This window comes from Phaenicophaeus curvirostris, chromosome 5, assembly GCF_032191515.1.
Source record: "Phaenicophaeus curvirostris isolate KB17595 chromosome 5, BPBGC_Pcur_1.0, whole genome shotgun sequence".
Classification (NCBI taxonomy): Eukaryota; Metazoa; Chordata; class Aves; order Cuculiformes; family Cuculidae; genus Phaenicophaeus; species Phaenicophaeus curvirostris.
The window spans coordinates 19250526-19269410 of record NC_091396.1 but is presented as its reverse complement, the minus strand read 5'-3'; the positions used below and the strand labels follow the sequence as shown (position 1 = coordinate 19269410).

The following is an 18885-nucleotide window of genomic DNA, read 5'->3' as shown; positions in this document are numbered from 1 at the left end:
ACATTTAACTTCATTTACTGAACAAATTTGGTGTTGTACCCAAAAGCAATCTGAAAAAAAGACAAATAATGCAAAAATTATGATCGCTTTCTGATAAGGAGAGGAATAATATTGAACCAGCAAGAACAAAGTACAGGAGTTTGGGAATTCCTGGAAAGAATGTGTGGATAAAAGACAGTAAGGCATGAATGAATGGAGATAGCGATCTTAGATTTTTTTATTAACTCTTCTTTCATTACCTTTTATTTGCTTTTCTGAGTGATTGTGTTCATCTCTCCCTTGTGTGACTTTTTAAGCAAAATGATAAACTTTGCCTCAGTAAAAAGGGCCATCCATGGTATAGGCACAGGAATAATACAGGTTCTTTCCTGAGCTTGTACAGGAGCTAAGTAAGCTCTTGCCTATGACCATAGCACCACCAAGGGCAGAGGGCAATCTGTGTTACAAAATGGGAAAGGCTATTGCACTGTGGTACTCTGGCAGTTCCGACAAGATCATCTCCACATTCCCACCAGCATCCCAAAAGATCACTTCCAGTTCTAACACAGCACTTGGATCTCTCCACATCAGAGGTGACACGTTGAATGCACTGGATATGTTCATTGTGTCACTGCCACCACTGAACTGACCAAAATGCAAGAAATTTACTTGCTTTATCCTGTCACTTTTCACTAGCACAATAATTACCACAGGAAAAAAAATAGTGAAATTAGAAGACAAATTTCCCCACAAAATATAAAAGGTGTGGATTACATCTCTTTATTAATCTCTTCTTCTATTAATTTTGTTGTTTCACCTATGCAATACTTATTTTATGTAATTCATTACTTGCATAATTTCCCACTGTTTTGTCCTTCTCTGGTGTCATTTTTTTGCTTAAAAACTGGCTCCTTACCAGTTATCTGGCTTTTCAGATTTATCCCTTGTAAGGGCTGTGAAGACGCACAGGAGAGACAGTGATCATCCTTTAATGTAATTTCAGCCCTGGCTCAAACTAGATGTTATCAAAATTAAAAAAATAAATTTTAATTGAAATTAAGGTCTGCTTTATTTTTATTGTCTTTTCTACCCCCCCGGCAACTGAAGGGTAAAGTATATGGTTGTTGGCAATAGAATTGTGACCCCAAATTCCAAAATTTCTGTTGAATATTTTCTGCATCAGCCTTATAACAAAACAAAGTAAATGAACAAAATAAAGAAAAATTATATTTGATGAGAAAAATAATCTGCTTGGTTAAACTCCTGACATTTAAGAAAGAATTTTACACTAAGTATTTGACCACATCTACCTACTGATCATTAGCATATCCCATGGTTTTGACTGGATTATGAACATTTAAAATTAAATAGTCCACAAGATAATACAAGAACAAGCTCATCATCTTTCACTCTGTTGCACTCAATGCATATTTTTTTTTGTTTGCAGAATATTTTCACAGAATTTACCTTAATGTAGTCAAAATAATTGAACTTCTAAGATGAAATATAATAATGTGGGAATTACCATTTGACACCTATACCTAAATCTTATATGTGACTTTAATGTAGCTCCCTTGTGGGGTGCAGGAGTTCATATACTTCAAAAGTGCATGATAACTGCTCAGCACTTTCTGAAGAAACGGGACCTTTTCCCAAAAGGTATCATTTGTCACTTCAGAAAATCTTGATCTAAGTGCAAAAATATTAAGTCCTCAAGATACCCTGAATAATTAGATTGATACTACAGAAAATCTATTATTATTAAGATCTCACAACTGTATGTATTACATTCATTTCTGGCAAATCAGCTCTATGTTCTTACTACTGAAAACCAAACCAGAATTTTTTTTTCACCCTTTTAGGAAATAACTGCTCTATGAAGTTCAGAAACCACAGTGCTGTCTAACAACTCAAACTTGATCACTGATGGTGTCATACAGAGATTTACCTTCCTCTGAGAGAAAAGATAGAAAAAATTCATTGTTATCAAATTGATATTTTCATTTCATTTGCATGTCTATATAATCTTTCTGTCAAGCAGTAATAAATTAAAACAACAGATACCATTGAGCATTCTATGACTCACTCAAGTCCAGAACTGGGTGCTTGAGAACAACATTCTTGCTATCAAAGTTACAAGACTGACACCTCATGGAACGAAGATCACTGGTAACGCACGAGAAGGTACGGAAGGCTTTATATACCACCGAACAGCTCATTTTCTTCCATCAACATACCTTCAAGATTTTCTCTGCAGCCTTTAAGTTTACCAAAACCTTTTATACCCCTATTATATGAACCTTAAGAAGAACTCATGAAATGCAAAAAACTGGCAAAATTTGTTACAAATACTTATCCAAACTACTGTTGTTTTCAGTCCCCATATTTGTAGCAATGTTCTCAGCTGTCACTTACTCTAGCTGAGAAGTCAGGTTAAAGACTTTGCCTTTGGCTATCCTGGAAGGAATTTCACTGAATTAGCCTAAATATTAATGGTTCATCAAGTAACTTGTATTTTCATGGGAACATGCAAAGATGATGTAAATACACTTAATCAAAAGCAGACATCTACAAACATTGATATCACTAACTGACAGAAATTGGCATTGTACGGATAAGCAGATATTATTGTGGCCATGCACATTATCCAATAGTAATTTCTCAGTTTTCACAGATGTTTTACTTTCCAGTATCATTTATACTTCTGGAAGATTTTGAAATGATGAAGAAATTTATGTTAAACCACAGTTGTTATACTTTAACTAAGTAACAGACAATCTTGCACAGTTTAATTAATGTAGGAAATTAAAGGTGTATAAATTCTGGAATATTTTGATACTTTTTTGAAGTTCCCTAAGAAAACATTCCACTTGGAGTAATATATTCCTTTTTTGTGTATGATTTTTACAGCCTTCCATGTATTTAGATAGCTAGATACATATCTTTATAAAGCATCACACCAAAATACAGCATTTGATTAGGCCTAGGCCTTGTGGGTGTTCAAGAAATTTGCCTGTAAGGTCTGTTTGCTCTTTCTGGTATGTAAAGATACTGGCTACAGCTTGATAGCAAGCTGACACAACAGATGATTTCTCCGCTACAGTGGAATGGAGCTAAAAGGAAATAGTCCTATGCTGTAAAACATACTGAATGTTCAATATCCTGGTCTTCTGCTCTCATAAAAAATAGCTTAAATGAAAAACTAAAGAAATAAATGCAAGTTGTCAGTATTAGGTATTTCACATGAAATTATTTTAATAAAGGCCAGAAAAGTATTGTGAACGTAAGACACGAAGGAAAAGAGGTATACAGTGACTAATTAGGTCAGAATGAAATGGGGAAACATCAGTGCTTCACCTTCCACGAGATAATTTCATTACCATTCCACTATTTCAAAATAAATTTAAAAATCAACGTAACTGGCATTACTATGTTAAACATAAGAAAACAATCTCCCATGTTGTCTGCCTGTTTCTCATTGTTATCTTTCAGGTAATTTAGCCATGGGGTAAAGAGTCACATACACTGCTGCTTCTCTAGGCTAAGCTTACTGCATACATCAGAGGTTCCTGACTAGTTATCTAAGTAGCTGGCAGGCAATCAGGCAGGCAGGCGTGCACCACACAGCCAGCTGGTTGCTCCTGCTGCCAAGATGCTTTCCAAAGAAACTGACAGTAAAATAGACATATATTCTGAGTGTGTTCCAATTGAGGGAAATAAGAAGCTTTCAGCTGAGAAACATTCCCAAAAAGATCGTAATCAGCCATGCCCTTATCCTCAGCCTATGTCCCACCTGTAGGATCCTCTGATATTTATGTTGCTTCTGTATGCTTTTCTACTCACCTCTCTTCTTGCTTACGTACCCCTTAACTCCCATACAGTAGCCAAAAGAAGCCCAGTGTGACTCTGCCATCAGACACTATATAGTCCACCTTATGGTTTTAGTAGAAATCCACACTTCCTGCTCTCCTTTTGGTGAAGAAAATCAAGAGAATTCTCTTTCTCAGTGCCTAGAGAAAATGGTCCATAATTCTGGGATTTACAGAATCACAGAATCACAGAATAACCAGGTTGGAAGAGACCCACCGGATCACCGAGTCCAACCGTTCCTACCAAACACTAAACCATATCCCTCAGCACCTCGTCCACCCGTGCCTTAAACACCTCCAGGGAAGGTGACTCAACCACCTCCCTGGGCAGCCTGTTCCAGTGCCCAATGACCCTTTCTGTAAAGAATTTTTTCCTAACGTCTAGCCTAAACCTCCCCTGTCGGAGCTTGAGGCCATTCCCTCTTGTCCTGTCCCCTGTCACTTGGGAGAAGAGGCCAGCACCCTCCTCTCTACAACGTCCTTTCAGGTAGTTGTAGAGAGCAATGAGGTCACCCCTCAGCCTCCTCTTCTCCAGGCTAAACAACCCCAGCTCTCTCAGCCGCTCCTCATAAGGCCTGTTCTCCAGCCCTTTCACCAGCTTTGTTGCTCTTCTCTGTACTCTCTCCAGAGCCTCAACATCCTTCTTGTGGTGAGGGGCCCAGAACTGAACACAGTATTCGAGGAGCGGTCTCACCAGTGCCGAGTACAGAGGGAGGATAACCTCCCTGGACCTGCTGGTCACGCCGTTTCTGATACAAGCCAAGATGCCATTGGCCTTCTTGGCCACCTGGGCACACTGCTGGCTCATATTCAGTCGGCTGTCAACCAACACCCCCAGGTCCCTCTCCTCCAGGCAGCTTTCTAGACAGACTTCTCCCAGTCTGTAGCACTGCATAGGGTTGTTGTGCCCCAAGTGCAGGACCCGGCATTTGGCCTTGTTAAACCTCATGCCATTGGACTCTGCCCAGCGGTCCAGCCTGTTCAGATCCCTTTGCAGAGCCTCCCGACCCTCCAGCAGATCGACACTTCCACCCAGCTTAGTGTCATCCGCAAACTTGCTAAGGGTGCATTCGATGCCTTCATCCAGGTCATTGATGAAGACATTGAACAGGGCTGGACCCAGCACTGAGCCCTGGGGAACCCCACTTGTCACTGGCAAATGTCACACAAAAAGAAAAAATGTTATTGAGTAGACTGTTAGGGCTGCCATTCACTTGGAGCCAGCTGCTGTCCTTGGTGATCTGACTACGGATATTGAAGTGTAAACTTCATTTAACAACGTAAATAATGCTTTGTGGCAATAGGCAGAGACACAGTGCCTATAGGTATTATGGAGAATTTAGTTTCTTGTTTTACAGTGCATATAGATGAAAAGTGAATTCAAACTAAGAAATGACAGCACTCTTTCACTCTTCCAAAAGTAAGACTCTTACACTGCTCCAAAAGCACTTTTGCACTTAAATGACTGTAAAGTCAAGTCTTTCTCGTATAGTTGTTAAGAAAAAGATTTAGAAAATAATTTAAAACACATGCCTCTAGAAGTGGTAAAGACTTCATCAATTGGTACTTTACTTTTAAATATAATTTGCTGAGGACAATGGCCTGGACCTCCCTGTGTTGGCTTTATGCCTCTGGCATTCACGTTGATGAATAACTCAGATACTATAGCTGTGGGGAACTCAGTCTGTCATTCATTCTTTGTGTCCTGCCAACGTGAGAGACTGAGAAATCCTGCCACTCCCACAGTCTCTGAAGCATATCCACTGCCCTGAAGACGAACTTAGACAAAATATTTGAAGTGTTTCTGGAGTAAAAGCTGTGGAGGAGGGGAAGAAAACCACACAAAACAAAAAAAAAGCCCACTACTCTGAAAGTGTGCTCTCACAATATCCTCTGTGCTCAGGAAAACAGGGAAGACAAACTCTGTTTGCCCTTGTCTCCCATACTGTCTTGTCTGGTTCTTGAACTCAGTTTGTTGACACTGGACTTATATTAGTTTGCATTCTGATCTCTGGAACACTCTGGGCTGCATAGTTTGTTCTATAACACTTAATCCTAAATTCTGGTCATTTTAGAAACAGTGCTGACAGAAAAGAACAGAACAATATGATTGTGGAAAGACAAATTGTAGAGGAAATCTGTCCTTCATTTGTTATGTGTTTTCTGTCTCTTTCTACTTCCGTATGACTTTTTAATTAAAATTTCCCTCAAACAGTATAATTATGAACAAAATCTTTGCAGTATCTCATAAGGCCAGATTCATCTTCTAGTGATTAAGTGGTTTGTGAAGAAAGACACTGATTCTCTCAATTTCATTTGCTCCTAGCAGAGAAAATAAAGGTATTCTTTCTTACTACTTCTTGACTATTCATGATGATCTCATACCAAAGTCTAGAGACGAGTTAGACCTCATGCTGAATAAAATCCAAACTTGGTGTGCTCCCTTCTTGCCTAAATAGAAAATTTTGATAACATTTATATTTTTTAGAATTCCTAAGACATTTTTTTCATTCTAGGTTGTAGGAGCAAAAAATTAGGAAATTGAAGGTCAATTCTTTTTTTTCAGGTTTTAGGTTTTAACAATTAATCAGTATTCCTTTTCTAAGGGAAAATCTGGAATTGTCCTGAATTATACATCAACAGTTCTCCTGAGCAGCATGCATTTTGACTCCATACAATACAGTAAAGGAACTAAACATGAAGGCAACTGTGGTTCAAATGCTTCAAGCTTGGTTAGAACTCAGTTCATTAAGTCACAACAGGAAACAGCCTAAATTCTCCTAATTGCTGTACTTATAATTGTCATGCAGCTGAGCTAAATCAGTAAATGTAGTTTGTAATTAATGTTCAAACCAGATTTATAAAAAATAAAGTTATTTGCCACTTGTTACATCACAGTACTATTCATTTAATAATCAGATTTTATTACCAGATATAGAATGAAAAGCAAATATATCGTGTGAACCAGGAACCCATTAAGCACAAGCTTTGACCTCTGCTGGTGAGGAAGTAAAATAAAACCTGTATTTACACAAATATTCAAAGCTGGGAAGCGGAAGTCAGTGGCAATCATATGTTTGACTTGCCCTTTAATTTGTGTGCATTTTAGAATAGATAGTCTCCAATTGATACTAATACAACATTTCTGCCAAGATATAATAGTCAAGCATATAGTTTTGTTTAACATTTACTTGATAATTTCTGATAATTTATCTTTTTTATGGATTTAGGTTGATGGAAAAGATTGAAAAAACAAATTCTGAAATTTGGAAACCTCTTTCCAGTTCTAAAGAAATGAAGTTAACTAGAGAACGAAACAAAGTGAAGGGTGTAAAGAGTGTGAAGAGATTAATGAACGTAGTTTCCATGCATACAGTTTCAAAGAACAGCATGGCTATTTTTTCCATGTCCAGAGAACACTACATATGGAGACTCATAAGAAGAATGCATTCATAGAAATCACACATTCTTTTGCAGCAAGAATGAAAAACTTATGTCATTTTTGACTATCTCTACTTTTGACTAGTACAAATACATGATGGAACTGCAGCTGCAAATTGCAACTATTATTTACAGCTGCTTAGCCTCTTAGTTCAGACAGCTCTGTTTCTGTCTTGTCTCTGTCAGCTGGTCATTTAGTCTATTAAGACTGGCATGAGGAGACTCGCAGCCATTTCAGCTTTATTTTTGTATAGAATGAAGATGTCAGCATGATGTTTTCTCACAGAGATTTGATATTTTTGTCCTCATTTTTCACCATAATACTTGTTACGGCTTCAGATCTGAAAGCTCTTTACTTATGTACATTATAAAATGTGATCAAATTGATATACTATTATCAGTTACACTGTTACAGTAAAAACAGTTATTCTCATGGGGAAAAAAAACCACTATTTGAAACTTCTCTGTAATTAGGTGCACGTGCACTTTTGATACTCCAAGTTTCCTAGGGAAGATTAAACATAATAAAGTATGAAGAATTAGTTGAAAAACAAAAACTAAATATGAAATTGCCTTTATTTGGTAGTTTCATCTTGATAGTTTCACTTTTCAGCTTTTAGACTGAGCATAATGTAACACTATACTGCTGCATTGTGCCATGTAGTTTTATTTTTAGTAATTCAAGCATGGATTTTGTCCCTTTGGGGCCAGTCTTACATGTCTTATATGCAAATGTACAGAACAAATTCTATTTCACAGAGCTAAAGTAGGATCCAGACTTAATTTCAGTCCTTACACCAGTGAATGTGAGTAAGTCTACTCCCTTGTGTTCTTTGTTAAAGTAATTGCTAAATTAGTAGTAACTACTTTCAATGAGTTGTTTTCACCTTTGTTAATTCTAGACTTACTTTCCTTCATATTCCACTACTTTAATTATTGACTTGAAAACTCTAGTTTCTTATTGTTCACTTTAATAACAAGCAGTGGGAGGAATAACAAAAACATTAATATTTGTTCTATATGTACAGCACAATGCAAACAGCATATTCGCCAGAAGTATTTTTCATCTATGGTGCGATATGCTGATACTTTCCTGAGAAGTCAGAACATACATTTCTAAATGCATCTAAGATTTTATTTAAATAAGCTAGATGACTTCACTACAATAACAAGATTCAACATATTTTCCATCTGCTAACACTGTGTATATAAATGTATCTAAATATACAAACTGTATGTGTGTACACAAACACCTATATACACTTATGCATAGAAATATACAAATGTATATAGATATACGTATTGTATATATATACATATATATACGTATATATACACATACATATACATACTGTTCTTTTGACTTTTTCTGGTGAGTCCAGAGAACTGTGCTGTTGTCAAGTTTGCTGACAACTCTATACAGAACCGAAAACTTTGACCAATCAAAGCACTTAATGTGGCTTAAGTCATGTGAAAAAAATGCAGGGCCAGATTTTGTTCCACTGATATAGTTCTGATGTGATGTCAGTAATTGCATTTGAGTTAAAGCCACAGTTGTTCCAATGCCTGTGACTGCTGATCTGTATATAGTATACTTATCTTAGTTTCTCAACAGAATATCAGCAGAGTACTTGCTTGTTGAGAATATGAGGTATACAAGCACATGAAATTGCCTGTAAGAAATCTGGCAAGTTGAGCTGCTCCTATGTTTACATATTTTTAGTTAAACAAAACTAATACGCCCAAGAATATTGGCAGTTGGTGAACTCTATGATGTAACTCTCACGTACTTTAAACATACTATTCTGTGAAGTCTCAAAAGCAGTGGAAAATTCATGTCTGAGATGTACCAGAATGTAAAGACAATTTTTTTTAAAAAGGCAGAATTTCAGCTTTTCTTTTTTTTCCAGCTTTATCTATCTTCCATACATTTTCAGGCAGAACTCAATTTATCTGTGTTTCATTGATCTTAACTGAAAAGTAGATCCTACAATGTTTACATATATTCTCACCAATTACTACAACCCCACACAATATGGTGGAGTGTTGCCTGTAAACGTGCAGATTCAAGGAAATGTCATGTATTCCTTGTCCTCACTGAGGAACTGTGTATTTATGGTTACTCTGTGGTTTGACAGTCTCTGGATTTTCAATATGAAGCAGACATTGCAAAGTCAGATATTTCATAGAGAGTCGGAAAATAATGGGAGGACCTTTGTGGTTCCCTTTCTTCTCCTTCAAGAACCACAGTAAAGTGAGTTTAATTCTCAGAGCATCTATATTAATTTCTGCTAGGCCTCATATGGGAAGGTGGGCTTTCTACACAGCTTTGAGGACTGAGTCAAATCCTGTTTCAAATAGCATATTGCATTCCTAATTACTACTGCTGTGCCTATCTTCTGCTGTATCACATTTATGATCTTTCTTGAATATCCTCCAGTAACACATTGAGAAATAAGACTATGTGTCTGCCAGGCATTGGTTCAATTTCTTTTTCTATCACCAAGATCACAAAGATTCATGCAGTGACACTTTTGTTGGTGTTTTAGAAACACTATTCAGTGTAATAGAAATGTTGGGGTCAGTGCCTTGCACATGATTCGTGACAAGCAGTGAGCATTATAGAAGTCCTTCCTGGCTCCCTAGAAAGGCTCTCTGTTCCTCATGCAGTTTAGCTTATTGAAAAGACTAACGATTTGCTAAAAGAGCGTTGCTGGTAACTACAATTTCACAGAATTTTCAACAGATTTTTAAGTATATTGAATTCAGAGAAGACAGTCTGCTGAAGATTGAGGATTGGGCCTGTGTTTCAAATTGTATGGGAAGGCAGCATAGATAATAAAGGACATGTATGATATACTTGCAATGGACTGCTGAGAATGTGGTCTGCAGAGTTTTTCATTGGCTGCCATTTTCCATATACTGAAAACTTGATGTCCAGGCATACCCTATTTCTTCCAGTCAAGCAATAGAAAGGCTGTGTCATTGCTTGCAAAGATGTGTAGTAGCCATATATCCCTATATTCAAGAAGAGATAATAGAGAATTGTTTGTAGCCAGTATCTGCTGTCTGAGAATACTTACATATTACAGCCAATACTGAAAAATGGAGGAAATTTTCTGCAGAAAGGAAAACTTCAGGGTGGCTGCAAGCTACAAACTGTTATATTAAGATGTTACTAAGCTGAAATACATTAGTAACTATCAAAACACTTCTGCTGTTTTTGCCAGTGCTAATCATATCTTCTGCTATTTTGCTATGCTTGCAATGACGATGAATTTTGGTGAGAGGCAGAAAACAGTGTTTTCCAGCAGTTTTCACAGTGGATAAACCTGAATGCATTTTTTTTTTTTTCATAAGATACCTTTCCTCACATCCTGTTTGGGGTGAGAGCACTGACAGTAAGCAAAAAGAACAGTGGAGTAGCTGCTGTTAGGAGGTGAGGCTTTCTACTGTTTTCTACAATTTCACGTAGCAGTGCTAGAATACATAAAGGAACTCTGCTTAAGGCAACATTTATCATGGGATTCTTACTTGGAAAGAACTTTACTTGGAGCAAACAAGATAAACAATCTCAGCCAATCTCCTGACAATCTGAGCTGAGAACATTAATTATTTACACGATCATTTGTAAACAATTGCTTTCGTAACACTAAGTTAGACAGAGAAACTACTAGATTGCTGAAGGCACGTATTCTGCCATACAGCCTGTCCCTGCATGAAAACTCTTTTCAACTTCACACATAAAAGCAGCACAACAGTTAGAATATTGCTGTCTCCACTGCTACACTGAGTTGCATCGAGATTATAATTCTCAAGATTATTTTTTAACAATATGTGAAAAATCATATTTAGCACTTTAATACTGCCTACTTGCTCAATCAGATTTTAAAGAGACTAGCAGAAGGTAGTTAAATGACTGCAATTAAATTTCTTGTCAGCAAGCATCAAAGTCAATAGGTGTCTTAACACTGACATAAACGATTCACCACATCAAGATATCCTTGAGTGTTTGAGGCTTTGAAATATTTACAGCAATGTTGTCTAATGGATACAAATATAAGAATAAACAAATGGAAGTTCAATCTGGGTTTTTGATTGCTTTTGATTGTGAAGATGCAACTCATCTACTCTTTCCATGTTGCTTTTCCAAATGTTCAGCCCATTTTGAAGCATCTGGATTCAGAGCAGCCAGATTATTGATTCTGCCTAAGGTAATATTCACTCATGGCTACTGGTGAGGAGGGAAGACTCTCATCATTACTAAGCAACGTACTGCTAAGCATCAGCATCTGAAATGTCCACATTATTAAAGAAGACGGATTAAAAAAGACACGTCATGATTTCCCTAGGTGTCTTCTCCAGACTTGGAAGCCATAAAAGATCATCCAGGTAACACTTTCTGGGTCTGACAAGAATAATGATTTGCATAAAGACCAATAACATACCTTGAGACTGATGGCTAAAGGTTGCTATGGAGTCGAATACCTCATTGAACCAGAGAACCTTTGTCTGTTCACCTGTACAAAATGATGCTGTGCAGCTTGTATCCAAAGCAAAATAAAAGCAGAACAACAGTATATGAATTTGTGGAAATTATAAAGGCTCCGTTAACAAGGCAGTAATGAAACATCTGTGACTTGTGATCTTAACAAATCAACTTCTCGCTTTTGCCAGGATGAAGTGTCCAAATCTACCAGCAACTTACCATCAGTAAAGGCATTGTGGTTGCTCATGAAATCATGAGTCTGAGACAGACACATCCAAGTCAAAATTCCTATTTTTATTGTGATTTTTTCCCAGTACTCCATGGAAAACTGTTTCCAAAATTCCATATGGTACCATGCTTTGTTGACATTTCTGTTTTCAGATCATGTGAGAAAGAAACTTCTGAGCAGATTTAAGAACTTTGAAGCAACATGACATCCACCTAAGGACTGATCAGATAAACTCAACTCATAATGCCCTGGAGTCAAAATCCAAACACTAGGCTTATATATTTTTTTGTTCCTCATTTTTTATCAGGCTTCTACTCCAAATTATGAAAAAGTGCTGAGGTTCTCCCCTAACTCTCTGTCACTTGAAGTTCTATGGATATTAATGCAAAAATAGGCAGTAGAATTCAATAGCAGTAAGACATTACTGAGATGTGATTCTATCCTTTGTAATATGACTTTTAGTGATTACCTGTGAGATTCTGACATGTAACACTGGAGCTGTTCTCAGCAACTTAAATGGGCCTGAAACACTGAAAACCTACTATCCAATAAAAGTGATACTAACTGAACAGAAGTGTACAGAAGCAGACACAGAAGCATTCATCAGTGAAATAAAAAAAAATCCCAAACCTGTAATTATGGCTATAGTAGCTTGTTTGTGGTTTTTACAGAGTGAAATATAGTGTTAAAGATGATATATCTCTACAGTGACTAGTTAACTCTTCCATTTTTACCCCCAACGCTATTGACTATTATACTAAATACCGATCACTCACTAGAGGCTTACATACAAGCCAAGAAATTGAGCATGAATCTGCTAAGATGGCTGCTGCGGCATATTTGAATAGACTCAGGTCTTGGAAATAACAGCTCTGCTGAATCATGCAGTCGTGGAGGGGATGCCTCATTAAGAATACCATCTGGTGAGCTCAAAACATTTTAACCTATAAACTCAATGAAATGCCCTTATGGCAGGCTATCCTCAAAGAGGTTAGCTGATCACTTCAACCATGGTAGAAGGAAAACATCCATGCAAGTCACAAATGTAAGCTGAAAGTTATGTTTAGCAACTCAGAACTGCTGCAAAAACATTGGAAGTGATCAACAATAAAACTACTTCTCAGGATAAAATGAGTCACATAGTTTTTCAGCATTTCTCTGGAAAATGATCAAAACACCATGATCAAAGATCTCTACTGATTCTAGACTATTCATAGGCTCATTTTAGGGGGCAGAGGGAACCGTCAACTTCCTGGTAGTAGAGTTTTACTTGAAATGACTTACGAATTTAGCCTCACTGCAAGCATCTTTTGCAACACACTGCATTCTTAAAAAATTGTTTGTGACTCATGGGGTGGTGTATTTAGTAACTGGACTGCTTTCACCTCTTGGACTTGGGAATTTAACCAAAACCAGCTCCATCTGAGCTTTCAGCCTTCAACTATGGTAAGCAGAGTCAGACTATGTGGAGTGCTTAGAGCAGCCTTGTCAATAAAATCAATTTTTCCTGACAGACTGACTAGAACAATTACCATTTTAAAGAATAAGGTTCTGAATGCTTTTGATAAAACAAAAACAAAAACAAAACCAAAAAAAGTAACAGAGGAAAAAAACGGTAGAAATCTGTAAACACAGCTTCTCACCATCAACTTCAGGAACATTTTCCTGCCAGCAAACGTCCGTGGCCTCAGCCGTCCTGTGCAGAATACCCTGTGGGTTCTCAAGACGTACAAGGAAGGCATAGCTGCCCCTTACCCTTCTGAACAGTGCCATGCATGCTATACTGCAGGCTCTCTCTTAGTACTTACCATCCAACTCAGATACAACCCTTCCCCCATCATGTTTCCAGAAACTTCCCTTCCCTGTGCATGCACAGATGCTCTCAGGACAATCTTTGCTTCTCCTCAGGGCTGCAGTTCAGACAAGAGGCAACTGCCACAACGAAATGCCTCTACAATGCCCTCTTTTAAGGCAGAATACTGTAGAATGCACACTAAATTGCAGGTAAGTAGACTGTGGAGTTGGAAAAATTGGATAGGAAGGTGGGTTGACATGGCTTGCCAGCTACTGTTATTAGACACGTCACTTGTGGAAATACCAGGGAGAGCCTGGACGGTGCATTCTGTGGAAAAATGAGCTGAAGTATTATTAGTGTTAAAATCTACCTCCTGTTCCTATACATGAGTATATTTAGTCAGAAGACAGGGAGCTGCCTGAACATGAATTTCTTTCACCAGTCAGTGGGAGAAGTTCTTGACCACTGAAGGGCAAGTGGGTCACTCCCCTGTCAATAGTCCAGGGAAGCCAAGCTTTGAAACCTCCCTGCAGCCATGGCTCCCTGGTGTATCCCTCGGACATCTCTTTTGGAGTCAGTGACCACCCTGTGATCCATTATGCCTGTCATCAGTCTGTCAGAGCTCTCTGAAGCCACCACTCAGAGAGGACACTTCCCGGGAGTGCTTGGTGGGACTGGGAGCACCTTGGCTAGTTGGTTATCACATGCAGTGGAGTGTGGATGACACATAAGTATTGGGCAATTAAAAATATTTTTATGCTTAATTATAATTGCCTGTCAGTTATGCAGGCCTGTGGAACCTGGTGGAGGAATTAAATAACAGGAATGATTTTTTGAAAATATTTTTAATTTTGTAGATCAGCAATGTTTTTGTGGAATTGGTGAGTGTGCATTTGTTTTTTAATTTTGTTTGTAAGTATTATTGTTTTAAATCTTAGAGGGTCAACAGGCACTTTGCTGTCTCTGGAATCCAGGATTCTGAGTAGGTTAATAATCTCTAGCATCGCTTTTATATCAAGTAATCCAATAAAATGTAAAATGTTTGCTCTCAGCTGAGTTTCCAGGACTTTACTTACGAAATCAATAGATAGAGTGTGCTTACATATTGTTAGCAGTCAGTGAGTCACTATTTAGTATTTGCATTCAGTGATGATGTTGTTACTACCAGACTGTGATATCTCTTCAAGTTCCATACATGTTTTTTTACACTGCTGGTCTAATAGCCAAATATATCTCACCGTGTACCTATAGTACCTGAAGAAATTTTCAGGATATTTATATAGATTTTGTTTGAAAGACCAAACTGAATCCTCTGAAGCAGAGCAGATGCGGACAAAATGACCATTTGACATCTTTTGGCAGTATTTCTTTGAGTCAAGTGCTGAACTTATAGAAGAGCTTTCAGAGTAAATTTTTACTTATCTGAAAGGAGAACTAGTCAAAAGGACTTAGGATTTTTTGGCATTTTTAATTGGTCTTGCCAGTTAATCTGGCTTTTTGGATCCAGGCAAGTTCTCTACTTCCATTTCAAAATAGGTAGGAAAACAGAATGTCAGTTTATGTATGTCGCTAATTATCAGGCATTATCAAGTAAAAGGTATGAGCTTTATGAAATTGGATACTTTGTTTTCTTTTACAGCACAACAGAAACTTTATATTCAGGGTCCATTCCCTATAAGCAGGACTAAGACAAAAATAAAAAAATCACTTTATTTTGCTCTGAAAATATTTTTATATTTTCTTCATGAAGTGTATCCAAATAGGTCTTAGTGAATAATCTTAAACAGCATATCTTCAAAACTTTTTTTCTGAATTTCAGTTCAACATGTCTCTTATTCCTTCCTGCTTTTATATTTTTCACTTTTTTTTCCTTCCTATTACAAAGGCTATAAAAGTCATGCTAAAAGGTGAATAAAAACATCTAAGAATTACAGTATTGTTAAGTTTGGAAGGGGTCTAACTCCTCTGCTCAGCCAAGGAAATCTGTTGCTGGTTGCCCAGGACCATGTCCCTGTGGCTTCTGAATATGTTCAAAGAGAGAGAGTCCGCTACAACTCTGGGCAACCTGTTCCAGTGCTTACTCACTTCAAAGTACGAAAGTGACTCATGTTTAGATGGACCCTTCAATTCTTAAGTTTGTGACTGTTGCCTCTTGTCCTGTCACCAAGCACCACTGAAAGGAGTCTGGCTCCAATCTTCTAAACACCCTCCCTTCATTATTTATGTATGTTGATAAGATCATCCCTTGGCCTTCTCTTCCCCAGGCTAAAGAGTCTCAGCTTTCTCAGGCTTTCCTCATATGTAAGATGCTCCTGTCCCTTTATTATCTTCATAGCCAGCTGCTGACCTCCAATATGTCAATATCTGCCTTGTACTGGAGAGCCCAGACCTGGACACTGGCTCACCACTGTTGAACAGAGGAGAACGATCATCTCCTGTGACCTGAATACCACCAGCCTTTTTTGTACTAATGGAGCTATCACTCAATCTCTTCTGTTCATGACTCCCACTCCCACTGAACTGTTCCTTTATACTTCCTAAGCACTATATTGTTAACACCGTTCTGCCAGGTAGGAAGATATTTATTTGTGCCAACCCAAAGATCAGGACACTAGGAGAGGAAAAAGTAGCACAGAGACTTGATCTGGCTTTACTGATTGTTCAACTAACAAGAGTTTACGGCAAGACCTGCGTCTCTCAGGGTACCCCTATCAACTATTTGCCAGCACAAACTAACTACTTCCTCTGCACCAGCCTGTACTATAGGAAATTTGTTTTATTCACCTTTAAAATCTGTCACTCTGAGTGACTGGCAGCTTTATCAATGCCAAAAGCAATCTTTGAGTCATTATCTTCCAGTGTTCTGCTTCTGTCACATACTCCATGTAGCTTTGTATTGTCTGTGCTATGTAGGCCTTTGTGTAGGCTGAGAAGCACCACAGAGCTGCAGTCATTTCTCCAGAGAACAACTTTATACTGATAGAAAATACTACTCACACCTTCATATGTGTTATCAACTTTGAGGAATTGTTGATCATTTTGAGTGGTGGTAGATGGAGTTAACTCCAACTGGAGGCCAGTGACAAGTGGGGTTCCCCAGGGCTCAGTGCTGGGTCCAGCCCTGTTCAATGTCTTTATCAATGACCTGGATGACGGCATCGAGTGCACCCTTAGCAAGTTTGCAGACGACGCTAAGCTGGGTGGAAGTGTGGATCTGCTGGAGGGTAGGAAAGCTCTGCAAAGGGATCTGAACAGGCTGGACCTCTGGGCTGAGTCCAATGGCATGAGGTTTAACATGGCCAAATGCCGGGTCCTGCACTTGGGGCACAACAACCCTATGCAGTGCTACAGACTAGGAGAAGTCTGTCTAGAAAGCTGCCTGGAGGAGAGGGACCTGGGGGTGTTGGTTGACAACCGACTGAACACGAGCCAGCAGTGTGCCCAGGTGGCCAAGGAGGACAATGGCATCTCGGCTTGTATCAGAAACAGCGTGACCAGCAGTTCCAAGGAGGTTATTCTCCCTCTGTATTCGGCACTGGTGAGACCGCTCCTTGAATCCTGTGTTGAGTTCTGGGTCCCTCATCACAAGAAGGAAGTTGAGGCTCTGGAGCAAGTCCAAAGAAGAGCAACGAAGCTGGTGAGGGGGCTGGAGTACAGGCCTTATGAGGAATGGCTGAGGGAAATGGGGTTGTTCAGCCTGGAGAAGAGGAGGCTGAGGGGAGACCTCATTGCTCTCTGTAACTACCTAAAAGGAGGTTGTAGAGAGGAGTGTGCCGGCCTCTTCTCCCAAGTGATGGGGGACAGGACAAGAGGGAATGGCCTCAAGCTCCGCCAGGGGAGATTTAGGCTGGACATTAGGAAAAAATTTTTCAGAGAAAGGGTCATTGGGCACTGGCACAGGCTGCCCAAGGAGGTGGTTGATTCACCTTCCCTGGAGGTGTTTAAGGTGCGGGTGGATGAGGTGCTAAGGGGCACGGTTTAGTGTTTGATAGGAATGGTTGGACTCGATGATCTGGTGGGTCTTTTCCAACCTGGTGATTCCATGATTCTATGATTCTATGACTGTCTCCCACAGGACTTTGCCAACCAGTCTTCTGCACAGTCCAGTGTCTGCCCTCTGGAAGTTTAATGCGACTGTCCTGCTAACCACCCTCTTCACCTCAACTAGAACCGAAAACCCTATCATCTCCTGATTACTTTGTCCCAGGCGTCCTCCTACCACCACATCCCCCACAAGGCCTTCTTTTTTCACAAACAGCAGGTTCAGGAGGGCACCTTCCCTTGTTGGATCACTTCCACACACTCCGGGAACCTCCTGGACTGCTTCCTTTCTGCTGTATTGTACTTCCAGCAGATAACTGGAAGACTGAAGTCTTCCACTAGAACAAGAGGCATCCATCTAGAGACTATCCCCAGCTGTTTCTAGAAGAGCTCTTCAGCTGCTTCTTCTTGGCTGGGTGGTCTGTAACAGACTCCCATCACAAAATCTGCCTTCCATTGGGCTACTCTGAGGACCACCAGTACATCACCACACAGCAAGTGGGGGTTATTACACCTAGGGTTGATAAGGAAGATACGAGCACTTTGGCACTAGCTACTCCAGTAACCAGGCAATTGGGAATGAACTCTATTCCCTCTAAGAGGGCTGAACGCTCAGCAGCTCAGCTGAAGTGCATTTACACCAATGCACGCAGCATGGGTAATAAGGAGGAGTTGGAAACTGTCATAGGGCAAGGAGGCTATGACGTTGTTGCCATCGTGGAAACGTGGTGGGATGACTCATATAACTGGAGTGCAGCTATGGTGGGGTACAAACTCTTCAGGCAGGACAGGAAGGGTAGGAGAGGAGGCAGGGTAGCCCTCTGTGTAAGGGAGGACTTGGACACTGTTGAGATGGATTGTGGTGATGAGGAGATTGAGTGCCTGAGGGTTAAAATCAGAGGAGCCCATAAGAAGCCCCACTCCAGGTGGGGTCTCACCAGGACGGAGTAGAGGCAGAATCATCTCCCTCACCCTTCTGGCCAAGCTTCTTTTGATACAGCCCAGGGTATGTATGGCTGCCTGGGCTGCAAGCACACGTGCC

The 18885-nt window shown here is 39.3% G+C and overlaps 1 protein-coding gene across 1 annotated transcript in view; it reads right to left on the bottom strand.

Annotated features, from left to right (window-relative positions):
• Nucleotides 1-18201, bottom strand: part of LOC138720783 (mucin-6) — a 71186-nt gene extending 52985 nt beyond the window's left edge. Inside the window, exon 1 of the mRNA XM_069857123.1 lies at nt 18000-18201. Within this exon, the coding sequence (XP_069713224.1) occupies nt 18000-18201 (202 nt within the window). The remainder of the gene's footprint in view (nt 1-17999) is intronic.
• Nucleotides 18202-18885: the final 684 nt, after the last annotated feature.